Source organism: Nerophis ophidion, linkage group LG12 (genome assembly GCF_033978795.1).
Source record: "Nerophis ophidion isolate RoL-2023_Sa linkage group LG12, RoL_Noph_v1.0, whole genome shotgun sequence".
In the NCBI taxonomy this organism is placed as follows: Eukaryota; Metazoa; Chordata; class Actinopteri; order Syngnathiformes; family Syngnathidae; genus Nerophis; species Nerophis ophidion.
In genome coordinates this window covers 17,911,376-17,938,537 of record NC_084622.1, presented here as the reverse complement: position 1 = coordinate 17,938,537, position 27,162 = coordinate 17,911,376, and the positions used below count along the sequence as shown (strand labels likewise).

Here is a 27,162-nt window from a genome sequence, read left to right as displayed (position 1 = left end):
TAGATAATTGCCATTGCCAATCAAATCGGGAGATGTTGTCAGCTGGCCTCACCTTGAACATGAGTGAGTGAGCGTGTGAGTGAATTATATTTATACAGCGCTTTTTCTCCAGTGACTCAAAGCGCTTTACATAGTGAAAGCCAAAATCTAAGTTACAATTAAAGCAGTGTGGGTGACACTGGGAGCAGGTGGGTAAAGTGTCTTGCCTAAGGACACAACGGCAGTGACTAGGATGGCGGAAGCGGGGATCGAACCTGGAACCCTCAAGTTGCTGGCACGGCCGCTCTACCAACTGAGCTATACCGTGACATTTACGTCTCCTTTGATTAGATACTTACCAGAACCGTTAGCAGATTAATTTGAGAACACATACAGTTGATAGACAGTTGTGATAGCCAATCTGATCACAAGTTGTTGACAGTAGCCTATCTAGGTAGCCCAATGGTAACCATACTCACTGGTTTGACCCGGAGCGGCACTATGCAGATCAGCAGTTGCGATAGCCAATCAGATCACAATTGATTGATTGATTGAAACTTTATTAGTATATTGCACAGTACAGTACATATTCCGTACAACTGACCACTAAATGGTAAATACTCCAATAAATTGTTCAACTTGTTTAAGCCGGGGTCCACGTCAATCAATCCATGGTGAAGGTTGTTGACAGTAGCCTATCGAGGTAGCCCGACGTTAACGAGACTGTGATTGGATACTCACTTGTCGCTCCAAAGTGACTATCCAATCGCGAGTTGCAATTTAGCAGGAAGTATTGCGCCGTAGCCATACCGGGTTAGCAGAGAAAACAATTTTTTAGCCCACAGAGAAGGAGAACAAAAGGTTGATTAGGTGGCAGATATATATCTGCAAGGCCATTTTCAAGAAGGATATTTAAAGAGACACTAGCCAACTTCAGGAACTGGTTAAATGAACTTGTGGATGTAATGACTCTTGAATAAATAAGATTTATAAACTCTACAAATATGAATAAATGGAAACTAACCTGGAAACCTTTACTGACATATACTGAATCATAACTTATAGCAGGGGTGTCAAACATACGACCCGGGGGCCGGATCAGGCCCGCGAACAGGTTTTTTCCAGCCCGCGGGATGAGTTTGCTAAGTATAAATATTAACCTGAACTTTTTTAATGAAACAAACAGTTGTTCTAAATGTGTCCACTGGATATCGCAATAATTATTTGTAGCTTTGTAGATGATGTTACATGTGTACAAAATAAACCACACGATGTTAGTGCATCAGTTGAGGAAAATAATCAAACTGTGATTTGATTTTGATATTTTTATTTTTATTTTGATAGATTGAGAACTAACACCAATGAGTTGACTGGAGAACATTATCACAAAATGTATTCAGAAAATATATACTATTAACCGCAACAGGTAATTGTAAAAAAACTAAACCTGTCATGTTTTGTGGTCATGTTCTGTTTGGTTCTGGACTCATTGTGCATTCTTGTTTGTTTTGTCACCTTGACAACCATCAGTTCACCTGATTCATTTGGACTCACGCACCTGATTTGTTTAGGACTCAAGAACCTGTGTTAATCACGCCATTATTATTAAAACTTGTAGTTGCCAGGCAATCATTGTTTTTGTTCCATGCTCTGTTCATTCTCTTCATGCCCTGCACATAAATTTTGTTTATTCAAGACACAGTTAGCAAGTTTTTCATGTCCTAAGTTTTTTGCCTTTGTGGTAGTTTTTGTTTTTTTAGCCACGTTTCACGGTGGCAGAGGGGTTAGTGCGTCTGCCTCACAATACGAAGTTCCTGCAGTCCTGGGTTCAAATCCAGGCTCGGGATCTTTCTGTGTGGAGTTTGCATGTTCTCCCCGTGAATGCGTGGGTTCCCTCCGGGTACTCCGGCTTCCTCCCACTTCCAAAGACATGCACCTGGGGATAGGTTGATTGGCAACACTAAATTGGCCCTAGTGTGTGAATGTTGTCTGTCTATCTGTGTTGGCCCTGCGATGAGGTGGCGACTTGTCCAGGGTGTACCCTGCCTTCCGCCCGATTGTAGCTGAGATAGGCGCCAGCGCCCCCCGCGACCCCGAAAGGGAATAAGCGGTAGAAAATGGATGGATGGATGGATGGATGTTCTCCGCCTGGTGCGCGCCTTTAGTTTGCTTTTTTTTTTCATAGACGAATTTAAATATGTATTTACTTTCACACCATGTCCCGTCACCTTCCTTAAATTCCGGGAAAACAAACCCCACAACAGTACACGTTTTGACAACAACATTATGATTTGTACAATTTCAGAATGTGCTTGTTGTATTTTTAAACAAAGAAAACAGTCTGAAGTTGTTTTTATTTTTAAGTTATCGTGCCATGATTTTACCAGTCTGGCCCACTTGGGAGAAGATTTTTGCCCATGTGGCCCCCCATCTAAATAGAGTTTGACACCCCTGCTATAAGCGGTAGAAAATGGATGGATGGACATTAAGTGCGAAAATATGAAGTACTTTATTGACACATATCATTTCCAGGTGTTTGTGGGCCAGATAAAATGAGGCCAGATCTGAGTTTGACACCTCTGCGGTGTAGTATTTCACCAACAATGGTCATGTGGTGACATATTTTATGGCAGGGGTCACCAACCTTTTTCAAACCAAGAGCTATTCTTGGGTACTGATTAATGCGAAGGGCTACCAGTTTGATACACACTTAAATAAATTGTATTTCTGTCTGTCATTCCGTGGTACATTTTTTTTCCTTTTACGGAAGTTTTTTTTGTAGAGAATAAATGATGAAAAAAACACTTAATTGAACGGTTTAAAAGAGGAGAAAACACGAAAAAAATTAAAAATTTAATTTTGAAACATAGTTTATCTTCTATTTCGACTCTTTAAAATTCAAAATTCTATCGAAAAAAAGAAGAGAAAAACTAGCTAATTCGAATCTTTTTGAAAAAATTTAAAAAAAAGAATTTATGGAACATCAATAGTAATTTTTCCTGATTAAGATAATTTTTTTAATTTTGATGACATGTTTTTAAATAGGTTAAAATCCAATCTATAGAGCTATAGAGTGTTTTCCGTTCGGGCTCCAGTACTCTGGAATGCCCTCCCGGTAACAGTTCGAGATGCTACCTCAGTAGAAGCATTTAAGTCTCACCTTAAAACTCATCTGTATACTCTAGCCTTTAAATAGACCTCCTTTTTAGACCAGTTGATCTGCCGCTTCTTTTCTTTCTCCTATGTCCCCCCCCTCCCTTGTGGAGGGGGTCCGGTCCGATGACCATGGATGAAGTACTGCCTGTCCAGAGTCGAGACCCAGGATGGACCGCTCGTCGGGACCCAGGATGGACCGCTCGCCTGTATCGATTGGGGACATCTCTACGCTGCTGATCCGCCTCCGCTTGAGATGGTCTCCTGTGGACGGGACTCTCGCTGCTGTCTTGGATCCGCTTTGAACTGAACTCTCGCGGCTGTGTTGGAGCCACTATGGATTGAACTTTCACAGCATCATGTTAGACCCGCTCGACATCCATTGCTTTCGGTCCCCTAGAGGGGGGGGGTTGCCCACATCTGAGGTCCTCTCCAAGGTTTCTCATAGTCAGCATTGTCACTGGCGTCCCACTGGATGTGAATTCTCCTGCCCACTGGGTGTGAGTTTTCCTTGCCCTTTTGTGGGTTCTTCCGAGGATGTTGTAGTCGTAATGATTTGTGCAGTCCTTTGAGACATTTGTGATTTGGGGCTATATAAATAAACATTGATTGATTTATTGAATCTGCACTTTGTTAGAAACATAAAGCAAATTGGAACAAGCTATATTTCTAACAAATACAAATCATTATTTCTTCTAGATTTTCCAGAGCAAAACATTTAAAAGGAATTCAAAAGACCTTTGAAATAAGATTTAAATATGATTCTACAGATTTTCTAGATTTGTCAGAATATTTTTATTCTATTTTAATCATAACTTTGAAGAAATTATTTCACAAATATTCTTTGTCGAAAAAACAGAAGCTAAAATGAAGAATTAAATTATTATTCTTTACAATAAAAAAAAAAAAATTTACTTGAACATTGATTTAAATTGTCAGGAAAGAAGAGGAAGGAATTTAAATGGTAAAAAGGTACATGTGTTTAAAAATCCTAAAATCCTTTTAAGGTTGGATTTTTTTCTGTAAAATTGTCTTCTGAAAGTTATAAGAAGCAAAGTTAAAAAAATTAATGAATTTATTTAAACAAGTGAAGATCGAGTCTTTAAATATTTTCTTGGATTTTAAAATTCTATTTGACTTTTGTCTCTCTTAGAAATAAAAATGTCGAGCAAAGCGAGACCAGCTTGCTAGTAATTAAATAACATTTAGAAAATAGAGGCAGATCACTGGTAAGTGCTGCTATTTGAGCTATTTTTAGAACAGGCCAGCATGTGACTCATCTGGTCCTTACAGGCGACTTGGTGCCCGCGGGCACCGCGTTGGTGACCCCTGTTTTATGGTAATTTGAGAGGTCATCATTGAAGTCGGACATCACTGAAAGCCTAGGCGGGAAACGCTGTGTTCAGTATAATTCCGAGCCTGCTAGACGAGGTGAGGAGATTGTGCTTCCTAACAATAATGTGGCAACACATTTCTCGAGTTAATTGGATGACTTTTTTTTTTTATACGCTGCTGGGGGAATAGATACCTTCTGGGCAGCCGTCCTGAGCTCTGCCAAGCAGGTCGCTAGGTTCTTGGCACACTGGCCCAGTTGCATGGCTGCCGCCTGGTCGGCCACCGTCGGAACTGCTGACTTGACAGACACCACCATTTTACTGCCGGGCTGAAGGGAAGGAAGAGAAACACGTGAGCGCCATACGCCTTTGAAGATTGATCATGAGGGTTTTTCCTGCAATGTTGTGACCTGTAAAAAACCCTGGCTGGCCATGATGAGGGCGAGCTGGGCCCCCAGCTCTTCAGGTTGGTTCTGGCTGCTCCTCATCCCTTGCACCAACTGAGGGATGCTATCTGCTACCGCCTGCACGTGCAAACACGCTACACGTTAAGACACAACTACCAAAGCCAGAATGCTATGACCACACAGTGCTTAGGCCAGTGGTTCTTAACCTGGGTTTGATGGAACCCTTCGGGTTATGGAGGGTTCAGCGGAGGTCAAGAGACACCCGACTCATCGTGTAAATAAAAACGTCTCCCTATCAGGCGTACTACGGATACGGCAACAGCAGAAGTAATTTGTAGTGAGTTGATGCACTGTGTTGGTTTTGTTCTTTGAACAAGGTGATGTTCATGCATGCTTCATTTTGTGCACCAGTAAAAAAAAGATGTTAACACTTTAGCATGGGGAACATATTTGCCATTAATTAGCTGCTTATTAACGTGCAAATTAGTAACATATTGGCTCCTAACTAGTCATTATTAAGTACGTATTCATGCCTTATTCGGCATGGCCTTATTAATAATAACTCTCTAACCCTGTCCCTAACCCTCTAACCCAGGGGTGTCTAAAGTGTGGCACGCGGGTAATTTTTTAGCGGCCCAAACATATTCTAAAAATCCGATTAAAAAAATAAAAAACTGAAAAAGTAGTATAAAAGAGCAAACAGGTGAAATGTGAAGAGAAAATGTTGCAATGTTTACTCTAATAACACAAAGCTGCCATGCAGGCTGTTATTTTCTTAAAAAAAAAAAAATTAATCAAAATCAATGTCACATTAAATATTCCATTTTGAGATATTTTTGGGTGAAAATGTTGCATATTTTGTGTTTGCCATATAAAAAACAAAAATTTTTTTTTCTAAAGAAGGGCCTAATAAGGACAAACAAAAAACATAACAATTAAAGTTATAATTGACAGATGGATCTGAAGTTGATCTCAAGACGATTGTGTTTAAAGTAAACAGTAAAAAAAAAAAAAAATTGTATTTTTAATGAGAAGGACCCTTTTGGATCCCCAATAATTTTAGTGCGATTTTCTTTTGTGTCTGTAACGATGTGTCACTTCATTTCTGTTAGTTTTTTGTGTTTTTGTATTTACTTCCGGTTCAGTGCTCTTATTTTGTTGTATTTCCTGTTTTTATTCACGGAGCACTATTTTTCTCTTTTCGTTGATTGGCAGCGGTTCACACCTGCTGTCAATCACACTAGTGTCTATTTATGTTTCACTCGAGCACTCCTCAGTGCTCGATGATAATATTATGTTGAGAACGTTTATCTGCACGACTGCTTTATGTTTGCTTTTGTTATTTTCTTTTGTGTATTAAATTCATCTTACCTCCACGCAACTCTCCTGGATTCTTGCATACTCGGGGACACACAACTGCAGCCATGCGACATCCCAACAGTATCATCGAGCCAGAAGAAAGTGTCCTCGCGAGAATCCCTGTCGGCAATCCTCAGCCGACGTTCTGGACCGCACAATTCCTGGAGGACTTGAAGGCCAGGTTTGTGCGGTCCCAGCCAACAGATGCGGACCCTCTCCCCGCGGCAACGCCACCGGCTTCGGCTCTCCGACCGGCGCGTCCCCCGCCGCCATCTTTCCTCTCGGCTCGACGGCTGACTACGGCTCTCCGACCAGCACGTCCGCCACTTCCTGCATGCCTCGCGGCTCCCGCGGCAACGCTACCGGCTACGGCTCACCGACCGGCGCGTCCTCCGCCGCCATCCTTCCTCTCGGCAACGCTGCCGGCTACGTCTCACCGACCGGCGCGCCCACCTCCTCCTTCACGTCTCGCGGCTCCTGCGGCTCCGTCGCCTACTGCGGCTCTCCGACCGGCACGTCCGCCGCCGCCATCCTTCCCGTCGTCTGCTGAGCTGCTTCTCCCTGCTCCTACGCAGCTTCCAGCGGCTGCTCCCCGGCTGCTCTTTCTGCCAGCTCCCGCTCTCTTTTTTGGATCGCCGAGAGCTCCAGTGGAGCCCACAGTGAGGTCACTTTTGTCCTCCTGCTGGGACTCGGCGCGGGACGTGTCTTCGTCCCTCTTCCTGGCCTCCTCCCGCCCGTCCCTGGTTTTCGCACCGGGGGACGCCGACGAGCAGGCATGTCTTCCCGCAAGTGTGGACGGTTTCTGGCAGCCGCCTAGTGGAGGGGGGCCCACAATACACTGCGGTGCAGCCAGGCACACACCGCTGTCATCTTCGCAAGCGTCTCCTTCCACGGAGACATCTACGTGCCTGGCGGGCTTTCGCACAGCCCCAACGCCGGCTCCACGCCTAGCCCCTACGCCGGCTCCACGCCTAGCCCCTACGCCGGCTCCACGCCTAGCCCCTACGCCGGCTCCACGCCTAGCCCCTACGCCGGCTCCACGCCTAGCCCCTACGCCGGCTCCACGCCTAGCCCCTACGCCGGCTCCACGCCGAGTTCCAACGCCGGCTCCACGCACAGCTGCAACGCTGACATCAGCAGCACTACGCACGGCTCCACCGCCAAGAGCAGCACCACGCCGGGCTTCGTCACCGCCGGCATCCGCTACTCCTCGGCCGGCATTTGCTGCTCCTCGCCCGGCGTCATCATCTGCCGCTTTCACGCCGCCGATGACATCTGCCGCTTTCACGCCGCCGATGACATCCGCCGCTTTCACGCCGCCGATGACATCCGCCGCTTTCACGCCGCCGATGACATCTGCCACTTCCACGCCGTTGATGACGCCTGCGGTTTCCACGCCGCCGGTTACGTCTTCTGCTTCCCGGCCTGCTTCAGCGCGCCCGCTTCTACGTCGGCCGTGGATGTGGCCGTGCCCTGCGCACTCTCCTCTTTTTCGGCCAGTGATTTGGCCGTTCCCTGGCCGCCCGCCTCGCCAGTTCCAGCGGCGCTCTACGCGGCGCCGCCACCTGACTTTCCCTCGCTGGCTGCGGGGACACGAGGTTTGGCAACCCTCCACCAAATCCTCCCTCCACCCTCCCTTACATTTTGGACTTTTTTCCATTTTTTTTTCTTTCCCAGGGAACATCTGGTATCTGTTCCTTGAGGGGGAGGTCCTGTAACGATGTGTCACTTCATTTCTGTTAGTTTTTTGTGTTTTTGTATTTACTTCCGGTTCAGTGCTCTTATTTTGTTGTATTTCCTGTTTTTATTCACGGAGCACTATTTTTCTCTTTTCGTTGATTGGCAGCGGTTCACACCTGCTGTCAATCACACTAGTGTCTATTTATGTTTCACTCGAGCACTCCTCAGTGCTCGATGATAATATTATGTTGAGAACGTTTATCTGCACGACTGCTTTATGTTTGCTTTTGTTATTTTCTTTTGTGTATTAAATTCATCTTACCTCCACGCAACTCTCCTGGATTCTTGCATACTCGGGGACACACAACTGCAGCCATGCGACATCCCAACAGTGTCATTGCTAAAAAATAATAATAAATTGAATTCAATGGTGTTATGTGTTGATATTTTAAGGCTCCAACTATTCTATAATCTCAAATTATCCACTTTAAAATTTTATTGAGGGAAACTATTGTTTTTTTCCCATAAAAAAACAGGGTTTTCTTTGACAAAAAGGGCATACAATTTAAATCCTTAAAAACGTTATATTGACAGGTAGACCTAATGTTGATCTGGAGATTTAAACCTTGAATAACAATAATACAAAACAATGACACGTTTTGAATATTTTTTTGACCAAAACCCTTTGGGGTCCCTGGGATCAAGCCTGAGTGGAGGCCTAAATGTATATTTTTACACATGTATTGGTTTTTTAAATAAAAACATATCAAAATGGGCCTGCTTGCTTTGATTTTTCAGTGTGCGGCCATCAGTGGAAAACGTTTGGACACCCCTGCTCTAACCCTAACCCTAACCAAATAATTCTAAATTAAGTCTTTGTTACTTAGAATTAGTGCTGCAACAACTAATCGATTAAAATTGATTATAAAAATAGTTGGCGATTAATTTAGTCATCGATTCATTGGATCTATGCTATGCGCAGAGGCTAGTTTTTTAAATGTATTAAAAAAAAACATATATATATATTTTTAAATAAACCTTTACTTATAAACTGCAACATTTACAAACAGCTGAGAAACAATAATCAAAATAAGTATGGTGCCAGTATGCTGTTTTTCAATAAAATACTGGAAATGATAGAAATGTAGTTTGTCTCTTTTATCCGATTATTAATCGATTAATTAAAGTAATAATCGACAGATTAATCGATTACCAAATTACTTGTTAGTCGCAGCCCTACTTAGAATATGTTCCCGTGATGTCCAGAAAACTCTAAATTAAAGGCCTACTGAAATGAGATGTTCTTATTTAAACGGGGATAGCAAGTCCATTCTATGTGTCATACTTGATCATTTCGCCATATTGCCATAATTTTGCTGAAAGGATTTAGTAGAGAACATCCACGATAAAGTTTGCAACTTTTGGTCGCTAATAAAAAAGCCTTGCCTGTACCAGAAGTAGCAGATGATGTGCGCGTGACGTCACGGGTTGTGGAGCTCCTCACATCTGAACATTGTTTACAATCATGGCCACCTGCAGCAATAGCGATTCGGACCGTGAAAGCGACGATTTCCCCATTAATTTGAGCGAGGATGAAAGATTTGTGAATGAGGAAAGTGAGAGTGAAGGACTAGAAAAAAAAAGAAAAAAAAAAAGACTATACAATGGGAGCGATTCAGATGTTATTAGACATATTTACTAGGATAATTCGGGAAAATCCCTTATCTGCCTATTGTGTTACTAATGTTTTAGTGAGATTATATGGTCGCACCTGTACAACCTGAAGGTCGGCCCCGCACCTTTCTTCAGCACCAGTCGCTGGGTGGTGGCGATGCCCATCTCTGCCCTTCGCAAGGGACCCTTTTCGAAACAAGATCTTTCGAAATGATCGCTGCATAATACACTGTACTTTGTGTGTGTGGTCCAATCCAATATCTATAGTGTGCGGCAAGAAAGTGGCGTAAATCTGGCACTTTTGTCAACGGAATTTGGCACAGCAGGGGAAAAAAAAAGCCGGAGGGGTGTGGCCACGGGTGTGGTGACCGCCAGTGTCTCCGAGGGAAGCCACGTTTCTCGACGAAGCGAAGGCGGCTGGGTTGAGATTTTTATTTTTTCCCCTCCTCCACGGTGGAAGCATCCGACAGTTCGGGGCAGCCAGTGGGAAGAGGCAAGAGAGTCCGCAGCTGCCTCTTTGACAGGCGCAGGAGTAACGACGCAAGCTCTCCGCTCATGTCTACGGTAAGAGCCGACTTATTACCACCATTTTCTCACCAAAACCTGCCGGTTGACATGTGGTAGGGAACCGTGTTCGCTTGACCGCTCTGTTCCATAGTAAAGCTTCACCGTCATCTTTCTGGAATGTAAACAATGAAACACCGGCTGTGTTTGTGTTGCTGAAGGCGGCCGCAATACACCGCTTCCCACCTACAGCTTTCTTCTTTGACGTCTCCATTATTCATTGAACAAATTGCAAAAGATTCAGCAACACAGATGTCCATAATACTGTGGAATTATGCAATAGAAACAGACGACTTATAGCTGGGAACGGTGCTGGAACCAAATGTCCTCTACAATGCGTGACGTCATGCGCACGCGTCATCATACCGCAACGTTTTCAGCAGGATAATTCGCGCGAAATTTAAAATTGCAATTTAGTAAACTAAACCGGCTGTATTGGCATGTGTTGCAATGTTGATATTTCATCATCTCTGCGCTGCTGATCCGCCTCCGCTTGGGATGGTTTCCTGCTGGCTCCGCTGTGAACGGGACTCTCGCTGCTGTGTTGGATCCGCTTTGGACTGGACTCTCGCGGCTGTGTTGTATCCATTATGGATTGAACTTTCACAGTATCATGTTAGACCCGCTCGACATCCATTGCTTTCGTCCTCTCCAAGGTTCTCATAGTCATCATTGTCACTGACGTCCCACTGGGTGTGAGTTTTCCTTGCCCTTATGTGGGCCTACCGAGGATGTCGTAGTGGTTTGTGTTGTGGTTTGTGCAGCCCTTTGAGACACTAGTGATTTAGGGCTATATAAGTAAACATTGATTGATTGATTGATCATTGATATATAAACTATCAGACTGCGTGGTCGGTAGTAGTGGGTTTCAGTAGGCCTTTAATCGATTACCAAATTACTTGTTAAACACAGCCCTACTTAGAATATGTTACCCTGGTGTCCAAAAAACTCTAAATTAAGTCTTTGTTACTTAGAATATGTTCCCCATACTAAAGTGTTACCAAAAACATATACCGTAATTTTCGGACAATAAGTCGTTCCAGAGTATAAGTCTCACCAATGGCCAAACTATGAAAAAAACCTCGACTTATAGTCCGAAAAATACAGTAACTCTGTCTTGAATTTGAAAAAAACATTCGAATTGTATTTTTCACTAAAGAAGGGTTGGGTGACTGCGCGTGTGAAACAGGTGGGGTTCGGTACCTCCAACAAGGTTAAGAAGCACTGGTTTTGGTTTAGGCCGTCCACACCTGACAGTGTTTGTAACAGCGCAGAAGAAAAAGGGTGCACGCTCGTACCTTGCAGCTGTGCACAAGCTGTTGGTGTGACATCGTGTTTTTGTTTGACGCTGCAGCATTTTGAGCAGCGGCGATGGTTTGAGTCGCTGCAGCGGCCGCCTGCTTAGCTGCTATCTGCACAGGAGACACAGACAAGGATTATTTGGACCGCTTGAAAAGGACGCTTGGTGAAGGGGTCACCATTGTTTTGCTACGTTCTGCAAGATCATAAAATTAAGCCAAATATTATCACTCACTTACTGGGAACTACCATATTTCCTTGAATTGCCGCCGGGTATATAGTATGTGCATGCCTAGAATTACTGCCGGGTCAAACTCGTTTCGCAAAATATTATTTTTATTAGCGCATGTCTAGAATTTCCGCCGGGTCAAACTCGTCACGTCATGAGTGACACTTCAACTGTCATCATTTTCAAAATGGAGGAGGCTGATTTCAATCATTTTAAATCGCATAAAGGGAAGAAGATTAAGAGCTATTCAGTAGGATTTAAGGTCCAAGCTATTGAATATGCTAAAAAGAACAGTAAGCAGCTATGTTTTATTAACATACCGTAGCTGCGTGTGTCAAATATGAGTCATTAAATGACTCCCGCCTCCTGGTGGTAGAGGGCGCTAGTGATCCTTCTTGAGACTACTCGGCTGCAGAAAAAGTGACAACAAGCAGCAAGAGTGAGCAGCGATCGTTTATTTTTTCCTCTCGCTTGCACTTTTAACATGGAGGATTACATATCTAAAATAAAACAGTTTTCTAAACTGGACTTTCAATCGAAGCAGGAGGTAATGAAGGAAGATCTCCATCGAGACAGAGAGACTTTTAAAACTGAAGAAAGATAAGGAAGACTTCTATAAACAAATATCGATGCTTTTGATCAGAAGGAGCTGCGCATGGACTTCATTTATAAGTAAAGATAAGACCATAAAGTGTTTTTTTTTTAAATGTGTTTTTCATGATGGTATCCTTACATCACACTCAAATTTATAAGCGCAGGCCTAAATTTACCGCATGCCTTTGGTAAACACCGGAGGGAGAAGAGGTTTTAAATTAATTAGCGCCCCGGCGGCAATTCAAGGAAATACGGTAATTTTTATATAAAAACATTAGGACATTTTCCATCTAAAACCCTACAAACACTTATGAGAATATTCTACAATCAGAAAGGTCGCCAAATAGAATTGGAATATGATGCAAAGCGCTGCTGCTTCTTTTTATCCTCTTTCCAAGTTCCCCAAGGTAAAAGACTGAATGAATAAAACTGTGCTGCTTGGGTCACATGACTTGCCACCAGCTTTGAAGTGATAACAGCAAAATGACGCCTCGCGGAGGTGATGAGGAGGCAAACTGGCTCAATTTTTCCTCAGCATAACATCACGCTTTCCTCATGCCTCCTTCTTGTCGTAATGGAGGGGACTATTAGCACCATTAAGTTTTTTTTGTCCTGTCCAGCTACTTAGGCAAATCATATAGTTGATGTAGATGATCTATAACAAGCACACCTGTGAAGTGAACATTATTTCAGGTGACTACCTCTTGAAGCTCATGGAGAGAATGCCAAGAGTGTGCAAAGCAGTAATCAGAGCAAAGGGTGGCTATTTTGAAGAAACTAGAATATAAAACATGTTTTCAGTTCATTCACCTTTTTTTGCTAAGTACATAACTCCACATGTGTTCATTCATAGTTTTGATGTGACAATCTACAATGTAAATAGTCATGAAAATAAAGAAGGTGTTTTGGCCTGTACTATAGTAGTAGTAGTAAGGAGGACAGGCACACAATACATATTATACAAACCCCGTTTCCATATGAGTTGGGAAATTGTGTTAGATGTAAATATAAACGCAATACAATGATTTGCAAATCATTTTCAACCCATATTCAGTTGAATATGCTACAAAGACAACATATTTGATGTTCAAACTGATTAACACTGTTTTTGTGCGCAAATAATCATTAAATTTAGAATTTGATTCCAGCAACACGTGACAAAGAAGTTGGGAAAGGTGGCAATAAATACTGATAAAGTTGAGGAATGCTCATCAAACACTTATTTGGAACATCCCACAGGTGTGCAGGCTTATTGGGAACAGGTGGGTGCCATGATTGGGTATAAAAACAGCTTCCCAAAAAATGCCCAGTCTTTCAGAAGAAAGGATGGGGCGAGGTACACTCCTTTGTCCACAACTGCGTGAGCAAATAGTCAAACAGTTTAAGAACAACGTTTTTTTTTAAGTGCAATTGCAAGAAATTGAGGGATTTCAACATCTACGCTCCATAATATCATCAAAAGGTTCAGAGAATCTGGAGAAATCACTCCACGTAAGCGGCATGGCCGGAAACCAACATTTAATGACCGTGACCTGCGATCCCTCAGACGGCACTGTATCGAAAACCGACATCAATCTCTAAAGGATATCACCACATGGGCTCAGGAACACTTCAGAAAACCACTGTCACTAAATACAGTTCGTTGCTACATCTTTAAGTGCAAGCTAAAGCTCTACTATGCAAAGCGAAAGCCATTTAACAACAACATCCAAAAACGCGGCCGGCTTCTTTGGGCCCGAGATCATCTAATATGGATTGATGTAAAGTGGAAATGTGTTCTGTGGTCTGACGAGTCCACATTTCAAATTGTTTTTGGAAATATTCGACATTGTGTCATCCGGACCAAAGGGGAAGCGAACCATCCAGACTGTTATCGACGCAAAGTTCAAAAGCCAGCATCTGTGATGGTATGGGGGTGCATTAGTGCCCAAGGCATGGGTAACTTACACATCTGTGAAGGTACCATTAATGCTGAAAGGTACATAAAGGTTTTGGAACAACATATGCTGCCATCTAAGCGCCGTCTTTTTCATGGACGCCCCTGCTTATTTCAGCAAGACAATGCCAAGCCACATTCAGCTCGTTTAACAACAGCGTGGTTTTGTAGTAAAAAAAGCGCGGGTACTTTCCTGGCCCGCCTGCAGTCCAGACCTGTCTCCCATGGAAAATGTGTGGCGCATTATGAAGCGTAAAATATGACAGCGGAGACCCCAGACTGTTGAACGACTGAAGCTCTACATAAAACAAGAATGGGAAAGAATTCCACTTTCAAAGCTTCTAGTTTCCTCAGTTCCCAAACGTTTATTGAGTGTTGTTAAAATAAAATGTGATGTAAGACAGTGGTGAACATACCCTTTCCCAACTACTTTGGCACGTGTTACAGCCATGAAATTCTAAGTTGATTATTCTTTGCAAAAAAAAAAAAAGTTTATGACTTTGAACATCAAATATGTTGTCTTTGTAGTGCATTCAACTGAATATGGCTTGAAAAGGATTTGCAAATCATTGTATTCCGTTTATATTTACATCTAACACAATTTCCCAACTAATATGGAAACGGGGTTTGTAGTTAGGAGGACAGGCACACAATACAAGGATGCAAACCCGCTGACTCACCTCCAGCCTGCTGACCAGCTTTTTCTTGATTGCATTCTGAGCAGCAGCATTAGTGGCAACACGCAAACCCTCCGCCGCCTCTCTAAGCCTCTGCTGCTGGTCTTCATTCTCCGGGTAAGCAGCGGCCCCCTAAGGGTGCACAAACATATTAAAACACAAGTAGCAGCTCAGTATGTGACAAGAAGAATGAAGGCAAACTCATCAATGGATGCTACTGTATTCGCTTTTCTGAAGATTCCCTTTTACCGTAACAGCAGCGAGGTGGCAATGAATGAGCTGATTAAAAAATGACCCACAAGGAGAGTTTCACTTGCCTGGGTGTCTCACTCGGATAATATCCGGCTCAATGGGGCTAGAAGCTCATTAACAGCCACTGATGCTGCACGCTTTTATACGGCATGTAAAAAGATGCTTGGAGGCAGAGCGTGTGCAAAAAGCCGCTGCAAATTAACAAAGTCACTACAGCTACCGCATTTCCTTGAATTGCCGCCGGGTATATATTATGCGCCTGCCTAGAATTACTGCCGGGTCAAACTCGTTTCGCAAAATAATTAGCGCATGCTTAGCATTACCGCCGGCTCAGGATTAACGCCGGGTCAAACTCGTTTTGCAAAATATTATTTTTATTAGCACATGTCAAGCAAGAATTTCCGCCGGGTCAAACTCGTTTCGCAAAATATTTTTATTAGCGCATGTCTAGAATTTCCGCCGGGTCAAACTAGTCACGTCACAAGTGACACTTCACCTGTTATCATTTTCAAAATGGAGGAGGCTGATTTCAATCATTTGAAATCGCATAAAGCGAAAAAGATTAAGAGCTATTCAGTAGGATTTAAGATCCAAGCTATTGAATATGCTAAAAAGAACTGTTAGCAGCTATGTTTTATTAATATACTGTAGCTGCGTGTGTCAAATATGAGTCATTAAATGACTCCCGCCTCCTGGTGGTAGAGGGCACTAGTGATCCTTCTTGCGACTACTCGGCTGCAGAAAAAGTGACAACACGCAGCAAGAGTGAGCAGCGATCGTTTATTTTTTCCTCTCGCTTGCACTTTTAACATGGAGGATTACATATCTAAAATAAAACAGTTTTCTAAACTGGACTTTCAATCGAAGCAGGAGGTAATAAAGAAAGATCTCCATCGAGACAGAGACACTTTTAAAACCGGAGAAAGATAAGGAAGACTTCTATAAACAAGTTATCGATGCTTTTGATCAGAAGGAGCTGCGCATGGACTTCATTTATAAGTAAAGATACGAACATAATAACGTTTTTTTTAATTAAATGTGGTTTTCATGATGGTATCCTTACATCACACTCAAATTTATAAGCGCAGGCCTAAATTTGCAGCATGCCTTTGGTAAGCGCCGAAGTGAGAAGAGGTTTTAAATTAATTAGCGCCCCGGCAGCAATTCAAGGAAATACGGTACTTGGTTTAACTCTGGCATCACATGCCAGAATATCATCAGTGACAAAAGAGAAAGCAAATGCTTCACACTTTTCAGTAGACTGCGCTTATAATAAGAGTTCTGCATTATTTAGATAATTGAGAAAAACTTTGGGTGTGAAAAATGTGGATAATTATGATGGATGGTTCCAACAAAGCACATCTGAAAGTGTGTTCATGCAAATAACGACATTAGTGAGCGCTACTTGTACCTTGGCGGCTTCCACCATGCGAGCGGTGGCATCAGCCAGCAGTTTTGCTGCAGCCAACAGCTTTTTGGAGTTGTCCACGTCCACCTCTGCCTCGGCGTCGGATCTCATGGCGTTCACCAAGTCCGAGGTGGCTTGTGCTAGGACTCGGGCCTGACGAACCATCTCACCTGGTCACACAATGGAGAATAAAGGTTCATTTAAGACCTGGGCCAATTAAGGCCCGGGGACCACATGCGGCCCGTTGAGCTTTTACAATTCCCAAATAATTATTTAAGATCTTTAAGATGGAAAGTGTAGCTGCCATTATGATGTGCACTCATCTTTTTTAATGACCCTAAGTCTTCAACTATACAAAGTATTTCAATGGCTGGAATCTGCGCTTTGGGATGATATACCAGTTACTATGGTCATGTAATTAGTTACTATGGTCATGTAATTAGTTACTATGGTCATGTAATTAGTTACTATGGTCATCTAATTAGTTACTATGGTCATCTATGTCACAACAACACAGACGAGGCACCAAACAGTGTGGGCGGGAAGCGTTTCCACGGACCCGGAAGGAGATTTTCACAACAAAGTTCTAAAGCTTAGATCAGGGGTCACCAACCTTTTTGAAACCAAGAGCTACTTCTTGGGTACTGATTAATGCGAAGGGCTACCAGTTTGATACACACTTAAATAAATTGCCAGAAATAGCCAATTTGCTCAATTTACCTTTAACTCTATGTTATTATTAATAATTAATGATATTTATCTTTGTCGAAACACTGATTATCTAAATGATTTTGATGACATGTTTTAAATAGGTTAAAATCCAATCTGCACTTTGTTAGAATATATAACAAATTGGACCAAGCTATATTTCTAAAAGACAAATCATTATTTCTTCTAGATTTTCCAGAAAAAATTTTTTAAAATAGATTCAAAAGACTTTGAAATAATATTTAAATTTGAATCTACGGATTTTCTAGATTTGCCAAAATAATTTGTTTGAATTTTAATCATAATAAGTTTGAAGAAATATTTCACAAATATTCGTCGAAAAAACAGAAGTTAATGTGAAGAATTAAATTAAAATGTATTTATTATTCTTCACAATAAAAAAAAACTCGAACATTGATTTAAATTGTCAGGAAAGAAGCGGAAGGAATTTAAAAGGTAAAAAGGTATATGTGTTTAAAAATCCGAAAATCAATTTTAAGGTTGTATTTTTTCTCAAAAAATTTATTTTTGAAAGTTATAAGAAGCAAAGTAAAAAAAAAAAATAATTTATCTAAACAAGTGAAGACCAAGTCTTTAAAATATTTTCTTGGATTTTCAAATTCTATTTGAGTTTTGTCTCTCTTAGAATCAAAAATGTCGAGCAAAGCGAGACCAGCTTGCTAGTAAATAAATACAATTTAAAAAATGGAGGCAGCTCACTGGTAAGTGCTGCTATTTGAGCTATTTTTAGAACAAGCCAGCGGGCACCGCATTGGTGACCCCTGGTTCGGAGATGTTAAGATATATCAGATTGTAGGTGGGTTTATTCTGGGTTTATTACATGTACCTTTCCCCTTCATATTTTAGTGTTTGTTGCATTTTTATTGCGTTTCACTTGATTGTAAAATATGTCGATCGGGAGGGGGTGTGACTTTCATATTTTCTCAATATTCAGTGTTTTATCCTTAATTGAAAAATGTAAAATTCCATGACGTTTTTTAAGGTTGGTCTGTCATACCGTTTTAAGCATTCAATTAGACATTATTGCGAGGTTTTGTATTAAGTGTTCCTAAAAATAGATGTACCGGCCCCCAAACACATTTTTTCTATAAATGTGGCCCCCGAGTCAAAATAATTGCCCAGGCCTGATTTAAGTGCATCCTTAAAATAATCCACTCAGTCCCCCCCCCCCCCCCCCCCCCCCCAAAATGGATTAACTGGCTGGAATATAAAGACAATAAAATACATCCATAAACATAGATGCATATGCAAAAGTGCAATATATTTATCTCTACAGTCATCTATTTATTTTTGTCTGCACCTTATTGCTTTTTTATCCTGCACCACCATGAGCTAATGCAACAAAATTTCGTTCTTATCTGTACCGTAAAGTTAAAATTTGAATGACAGTAAAAAGGAAGTTTAAATCTAAGTCTAATTGGACTATGCGGTGAACTCCAGGCCCAGGGGCCATATCTGGCCTGCCAACTCATTTTACGTGGCCCGGAATTTCCATGCCCCTCTATTTGTTTCTAAATGTTGTCATCTTGACAGAAAAAACACATGCACTGTATGCAATTCCATATATTTTGAACTTAATTTAATATTGCAACAAATATTATATAAGATAGATAGATAGATAGATAGATAGTACTTTATTGATTCCTTCAGGGGAGTTCCTTCAGGAAAATTAAAATTCCAGCAGCAGTGTACAGAGTTGAGATCAATTAAAAAAAAAGTAAAAAGTAAATAATGGGGGTTTAAAAGGAAACAAAATAGAGAAATATTACAAAAAGAATAAAAACAATGGGAATAACAATATAACAGTAAAATAACAGAATAATAAATATTATCACACATTTCTCACATCAAAATAAGTACTTAAATATCTGCTTGACTCATGATTTTCTGTGATGGTATGGCAGTGTATTAGTGGCCAAGGCATGGGTAATTTACCCCCCTCTGTGCGTCGGTTGAGGTGGGCGGGGTTAGGGGGGTGGGGTTTGGGGGTAGTGGGGGTGTATGATGTAGCCCGGATTAGTTAGTGTCAGGATTATTTGTTGACAAACCCCAAGATGCAGAGATGGAGGCAGGCATGGAATGATAAAACATGATTTAATTAAATACTACAACTAGAACAAACAAAGGGTACAAACAAAAAGCACGCACGTGGGCGGATATAACAAACTAAGGGCTATGAACAAACAAATCGGAAGCAGGGAACAAAAAACAGTAAGCTACAGACATCTACCAAATATAGCTTACCGCTACGCTGCAATCACACGACCAGTAGGAATGACAAGTAGAAAATGACATTGACACAACAATACAGTGATCCAGCAACTGACACAAGACAAAGCAGGTACAAATAGGAGCGGGCTGATTAGCAACAGGTGTGACCAGGTGCCAATCAGCCGCAGCTGAGGAGGAACACAGCACTCAGGGAACAAGACAGGAAGCTGACAAAATAAGAGCACTAGACAGGAACTAAAGACAGGAGATACTAAACACAGAGGAAACAGACAAATGCAGAGGAAAACTAAAACATAGACAAACTGTCAGGGGAAAGCCTGACAGTTAGGGATGCATGGGATTCTGGGTATTTGTTCTGTTGTGTTTATGTTGTGTTACAGTGCGGATGTCCTCCCAAAATGTGTTTGTCATTCTTGTTTGGTGTGGGTTCACAGTGTGGCGCATATTAGTACGAGTGCTAAAGTTGTTTATATCTCAACCCTCAGTGTAACCTGTTTGGCTGTTGAACAAGTATTCCTTACAGTCGATGACGTGTGCTAGAAGGGTTCGCATGCTACATGTGACTGGCCGGCACGCAGATAGCATGGGGTGAAGGCGGGCGCGACGTTATGGTTTAGAGAACGTTAAAAGCATTGTCCCCACGACACACCCCCAAAATAGTTATGCAGGTAAATACCGGAGAATGTTAGCCCAGGGTTATTCCTGGGAAAGGCACTGAAATCCGGACAACCTCCCGGAAAAATCCTGTATGCAGCTGAGCCACATCAGAGTGATCAAAGAGCTGCATGCGGCTTGCCGACCCCTGCTCTGGGGAATAGGTTGATTAGAAACACCAAATTGGCCCCAGCAATTTGACCCGGCTCCAGATAAAATATTTGTCCTTGTACAATTACTAAACATGTAATACCTCTCTGAATGATGATCCACTGATAATAAATGTATTGTTTGTAAAATAAAACCTCTCTGCGACACTGAGCCTTTCTGTCTGTGAGTGCATAGCCGTGCGTTGATACTACTGCATGTGTGCATGCATGTGCCTTCAATGCAAACATGTTGTGTCTCCCCACTCATGTGCTATAAAAAGCAGTTTGCCAAACACCCACATGCAGCTGGAAGTCACTCACCCACTCCTTGGAGACACTTCACATCTCCATGCTTTATAGCCTACATGCACTAGATGGCCTTGGGAAAGAACCTGGAACACGGATTACTTTGTGGGTATAAATCATTGTTGATTTGTTGATGAACCGTCTTTTTCCGACTTCTGTCCTCTAAGATTGAAAGTCTGTCCAATTTCTTCATGTTTTAAAAAAAAAAAATCTTTAGTAGACCTTGTGCAAACCCCGTTTCCATGTGAGTTGGGAAATTGTATTAGATATAAATATAAACAGAATACAATGATTTGCAAATCATTTTCAACCCATATTCAGTTGAATGCACTACAAAGACAAGACATTGATCTCCATCCATCCATTTTCTACCGCTTATTCCCTTTGGGGCCGCGGGGGGCACTGGTGCCTATCTCAGCTACAATCTGGCGGAAGGCGGGGTACAACCTGGAAAAGTCGCCACCTCATTGCAGATCTTCAAACTCATAAACATTATTTTTTTTTGCAAATAATAACTAACTTAGAGTTTCATGGCTGCAACACATGCCAAAGTAGTTGGGAAAGGGCATGTTCACCACTGTGTTACATCACCTTTTCTTTTAACAACACTCAATAAACGTTTGGGAACTGAGGAAACTAATTGTTGAAGCTTTGAAAGAGGAATTCTTTCCCATTCTTGTTTTATGTAGAGCTTCAGTCGTTCAACAGTCCGGGGTCTCCGCTGTCGTATTTTACGCTTCATAATGCGCCACACATTTTCCATGGGAGACAGGTCTGGACTGCAGGCGGGCCAGGAAAGTACCCGCACTCTTTTTTTACGAAGCCACGCTGTTGTAACACGTGTTTAATATGGCTTGGCATTGTCTTGCTGAAATAAGCAGGGGCGTCCATTGAAAAGACTGCGCTTAGATGGCAGCATATGTTGTTCCAAAACCTGTATGTACCTTTCAGCATTAATGGTGCCTTCACAGATGTGTAAGTTACCCATGCCTTGGGCACTAATGCACCCCCATACCATCACACATGCTGGCTTTTCAACTTTGCGTCGATGACAGTCTGGATAGTTCGCTTCCCCTTTGGTCCGGATGACACGATGTCGAATATTTCCAAAACAATTTGAAATGTGGACTCGTCAGACCACAGAACATATTTCCACTTTGCATCAGTCCATATTAGATGATCACGGGCCCGGAGAAGCCGGCGGCGTTTCTGGATGTTGTTGATAAATGGCTTTTGCTTTGCATAGTAGAGCTTTAACTTGCACTTACAGATGTAGCGACCAACTGTATTTAGTGACAGTGGTTTTCTGAAGTGTTCCTGAGCCCATGTGTTGATATCCTTTAGAGATTGATGTCGGTTTTTGATACAGTGCCGTCTGAGGGAATCGAAGGTCACGGTCATTCAATGTTGGTTTCTGGCCATGCCACTTACGTGGAGTGATTTCTCCAGATTCTCTGAACCTTTTGATGATATTATGGAGCGTAGATGTTGAAATCTCTAAATTTCTTGCAATTGCACTTTAAAAAAATGTTGTTCTTAAACTGTTTGACTATTTGCTCACGCAGTTGTGGACAAAGGGGTGCCTGGCCCCATCCTTTCTTGTGAAAGACTGAGCATTTCATGGAAGCTGTTTTTATACCCAATCATGGCACCCACCTGTTCCCAATTAGCCCGCACACCTGTGGGATGTTCCAAACAAGTGTTTGATGAGCATTTCTCAACCGATCAGTATTTATTGCCACCTTTCCCAAATTCTTTGTCACGTGTTGCTGGCATCAAATTTTAAAGTTAATGATTTTTTGCAAAAAAAACAAAAATTTTTTTATCAGTTTGAACATCAAATATGTTGTCTTTGTAGCATATTCAACTGAATATGGGTTGAAAAGGATTTGCAAATCATTGTATTCCGTTTATATTTACATCTAACACAATTTCCCAACTCATATGGAAACAGAGTTTCTACAATGTTCAAGACCTATTGACTCCCGAGTACCCACCGGCGTCGCCCATCGACGTGAAGATGTTTTCCGTGACGTTCATGATGGTGTCGGTGGCCTGGTCGTAGCGCCCGATGGGTTCGCCGCAGCTGGCGTAATGGCGGACGTGCTGCAGGAGGTCGTTGAGGGCCTGGCTCACCACGCCGGCAGCCGCTCCGACCTGCTTCAGCAGCTCGCCATTGTCGCTGGCTGAGCGGCAGGCTTTGACGCAGGTCTCCACAGAGCGCTCCACCAACCTTCCAGCCTCCACCAGCTGCTCCTGGCACACTGGCGAGCTGATTGTCGGGCTCACCACCTACAACACACACACACACACACACACACACACAGTGAGGAATCAAAACATTCACACACTTTTTTTACACCAAAATGCATTTATATATTCTTCTTCTTCTTCTTCCTACCCTCCACATTTTTCATTCAATTCAAACCGTTCCAACTTCAAACTGTTCAACCTATTAGGGAATTGCGGGCTTTCCCATGAAAAATTTCCTAAATTCCCGGGGACATTTTTTTTCCATTAAAAATGAATCGGCCATTTTTAAAACTTTCACCATTTCCAAATTTTTCAGCCTATTTAAACCATTCCACCGTCAACATATTCCACTCATGCTGGACTTTCAGACTACTTTTTTCCCCAAGTTCCAAAAAATTCCAGGATTTCCCAGAATTCCAGGAAAAATTGTTTTCCCATTTAAAATGAATTGGGCATTTCTAAAACGTTCACCATTTTCAAAATTTTTCAGCCTTTTCACCACATTCCACCTTCCTGGACTTTTAAACTACCCTTTTCCCAAGTTCAAAATAATTCCAGGATTTTTCAGAATTCCTGGTTTTCCGAAGCCTTATTTCCATTCATTCATCCATTCAGTTTTTTAACAATTAAAAACAAAAATCCTGCTTTTCTCAAAATTTTAAAGAAATTCCCATTGGGACATTTTTCAAAGTTTCACATTTCAAACAATTTTCATCCGATTCAAATCGTTCCAACTTCAAACTGTTCAGCCTATTCAGGAAATGCGGGCTTTCCCTTGACAAATTCCCAGGGACATTTTTTCCCATTAAAAATTAATCGGCCATTTTTAAAACTTTCACCATTTCCAAATTTTTCAGCCTATTCAAACCATTCCACCTTCAACATATTCCACTCAACCTGGACTTTCAAACTACTTTTTACCCCAAGTTCCAAAAAAATTCCAGGATTTCCCAGAATTCCGGGAACATTTTTTTTCCCATTTAAAAATGAATTGGCCACTTCTAAAACGTTCACCATTTTCACATTTTTCTGCCTACTCACCACATTCCACCTTCATGGAATTTTAAACTACCTTTTTCCCAAGTTCAAAATAATTCCAGGATTTTTCAGAATTCCTGGTTTTCCAAAGCCTTATTTCCATTCATTCAGTTTTTTAACAATTTAAAAAAAAAATCCTGCCTTTCTCAAAATTCCCAAAATTTTAAAGAAATTCCCATTGGGACATTTTTCAAAGTTTCACAATTCAAACAATTTTCATCCGATTCAAATCGTTCCAACTTCAAACTGTTCAGCCTATTTGGGAATTGCAGGCTTTCCCTTGACAAATTCCCCAAATTCCCCGAATTCCCAGGGACATTTTTTCCCATTACGAATTAATCGGCCATTTTTAAAACTTTCACCATTTCCAAATTTTTCAGCCTATTCAAACCATCCCACCTTCAACATATTCCACTCATCCTGGACTTTCAGACTACCTTTTTCCTCAAGTTCCAAAAAATTCCAGGGTTTCCCAGAATTCCGTGAATTTTTTTTTTCCCATTTAAAATGAATTGGCCATTTCTAAAACTTTCACCATTTTCAGCCTATTCATCACATTCCACCTTCCTGGACTTTTAAACGACCCTTTTCCCAAATTCAAAATAATTCCAGGATTTTTCAGAATTCCTGGTTTTGCAAAGCCTTATTTCCATTCATTGATTCTGTTTTCTAACAATTTTTAAAAAATCCAGTTTTTCTCAAAATTCCCAAAATTTGAAAGAAATTCCCCATTGGGACATTTTTCAAAGTTCCACAATTCCAACAATTTTCATCTGATTCAAACCGTTCCAACTTCAAACTGGTCAGCCTAGTCGGGAATCGCGGGCTTTCCCTTAACAAATTAAAAAAATTCCCAGTTTTCCCAGAATACCTGTTTTTCCGGGGAATTTTTTTTCCCCATTTAAAAGGAAATGGCCATTTTTAAAACTTTCACCATTTCCAGATTTTTCAGCCTATTCAAAACATTCCACCTTCAACATATTCCACTCATCCTGGACTTTCAAACTACCTCAAACTTTGGCGGCACTCCAAAGACATTAATAAAACAACCTTTCTTTCTTCATAGTTCCTCCAAACGAGTCATTTGGAATTTCCACAACCTGGGACGTTAATTCCAGGGGATTATTTTTTATAAATTTACTCTAAGTACTTTGCGCAAGATCGCCATTATAGTCTGACAGTGTTGTTAATAGTCTCCTAATAAGCTTCACCATCCTCTTCTTGTGGGGCAGACTGGTTTGTACATGCACATGCATCATCCGCTGTTGCCATTTCTAATACAAAGTATGTGTTAGAAACTACAACAAGTAAATAAAACCACCCTCAAAAAGACGGCGGTGTATGAAAATGATCTTTAAAACATAATCTATGGAAAATGTTGAGCAAAGAGCCACCATTAGATGTTATGTAGACCACAAGGAAGTCTTTTAAATGAAGAAAAACAATTACAATATGACAAAGAGGCACTAAAAGTTGATTTCCAGAATAATGCAAACATTAGTGTTTTAATAAAGTTCCATCCAACCTCTGTTGCTCAGGCTTAAATGGATAAATGAAGGAACTAAAGTGCTTTTGAATTAAAAAGGTCCCATTTTGAATAATTAGTCAGTCAGTAATCCTCACAGAGGATGTCCTCCTCCTACTTCGGCTGTGCTTTTCAACAGGTTGGAAATGATTACCTTGGTGCAGGCGACCAGCTGAGAGGTGGACAGAGCACACTGAGTGGCGGCCGCTATCACGCGGTTCTGCAATATGGTGTCCTCGGCCACCTGGGCCACGTTCTTGGCCTTCAGAACCAACATCGCAGCTGCATTGGCCACTGCTTTGGCCAAGTTCATCAGGGTGTCCTGCAACACATCAAGCAGTCTTTACAGGAGAAAACTGTCGGGAGAATGACTTACTTCTGACTCGGACTAATTTTTATGCTAATAAATGCTGCATAAGAATTAAAAATTAGGTTAGAGCAGGGGTCACCAACGCGGTCGCCCGTAAGGACCAGATGAGTCGCCCGCTGGCCTGTTCTAAAAATAGCTCAAGTAGCAGCACTTACCAGTGAGCTGCCTCTATTTTTTAAATTGTATTTATTTACTAGCAAGCTGGTCTCGCTTTGCTCGACATTTTTAATTCTAAGAGAGAAAAAACTCAAATAGAATTTGAAAATCCAAGAAAATATTTTAAAGACTTGGTCTTCACTTGTTTAAAATAATTCATTTATTTTTCTACTTTGCTTCTTATAACTTTCAGAAAGACAATTTTAGAGAAAAAAATACAACCTTAAAAATGGTTTTAGGATGTTTAAACATATATACCTTTTTATCTTTTAAATTCCTTCAATCAATCAATCAATCAATCAATCAATCAATGATTATTTATATAGCCCTAAATCACCAGTGTCTCAAAGGGCTGCACAAACCACAACACAAACCACAACGACATCCTCGGTAGAGCCCACATAAGGGCAAAGAAAACTCACACCCAGTGGGACGTCGGTGACAATGATGACTATGAGAAACCTTGGAGAGGACCACAAATGTGGGCAACCCCCCTCTGGTGGAACCGAAAGCAATGGATGTCGAGCGGGTCTAACATGATACTGTGAAAGTTCAATTCATAGTGGATCCAACACAATTCCTTCCTCTTCTTTCCTGACTTTTTAAATCAATGTTCAAGTTAATCCATTTTTTTATTGTAAAGAATAATAAATACATTTTAATTTAATTCTTCATTTTAGCTTCTGTTTTTTTGACAAAAAATATTTGTGAATTAGTTATTCAAACTTATGATTAAAATAAAATAAAAAATATTCTGGCAAATTTACAAAATCTTTAGAATCAAATGTAAATCTTATTTCAGTCTTTTGAATTTCTCTTAAAATTTTTGTTCTGGAAAATCTAGAACAGGGGTGCCCACACTTTTTCTGCAGGCGAGCTACTTTTCAATTGACCAACTCGAGGGGATCTACCTCATTTATATATATCATTTATATTTATTTATTTATGAAAGAGACATTTTTGTAAACAAGTTAAATGTGTTTAATGATAATACAAGCATGTGTAACACATATAGATGTCTTTCTTTCACAAAGACAAGAATATAAGTTGGTGTATTACCTGATTCTGATGACTTGCATTGATTAGAATCAGACAGTAATGATGATAACGCCCACATTTTCAAATGGAGGAGAAAAAAAGTTGTCCTTTCTGTACAATACCACATGAATGTGGTTGGTTTTTGGCATCTAATTCATCCAGCTTCC

The 27,162-nt window shown here is 41.3% G+C and overlaps 1 protein-coding gene across 1 annotated transcript in view; it reads right to left on the bottom strand.

The window, feature by feature from the left end:
* tln2b (talin 2b) overlaps positions 1-27,162 on the bottom strand; it is a 242,937-nt gene that overhangs the window by 102,358 nt on the left and 113,417 nt on the right. The window contains 7 exon segments of the mRNA XM_061918043.1: positions 4,661-4,795; positions 4,877-4,990; positions 11,449-11,562; positions 14,889-15,017; positions 16,549-16,715; positions 22,613-22,907; positions 25,586-25,753. Of these exon segments, the coding sequence (XP_061774027.1) occupies positions 4,661-4,795; positions 4,877-4,990; positions 11,449-11,562; positions 14,889-15,017; positions 16,549-16,715; positions 22,613-22,907; positions 25,586-25,753 (1,122 nt within the window).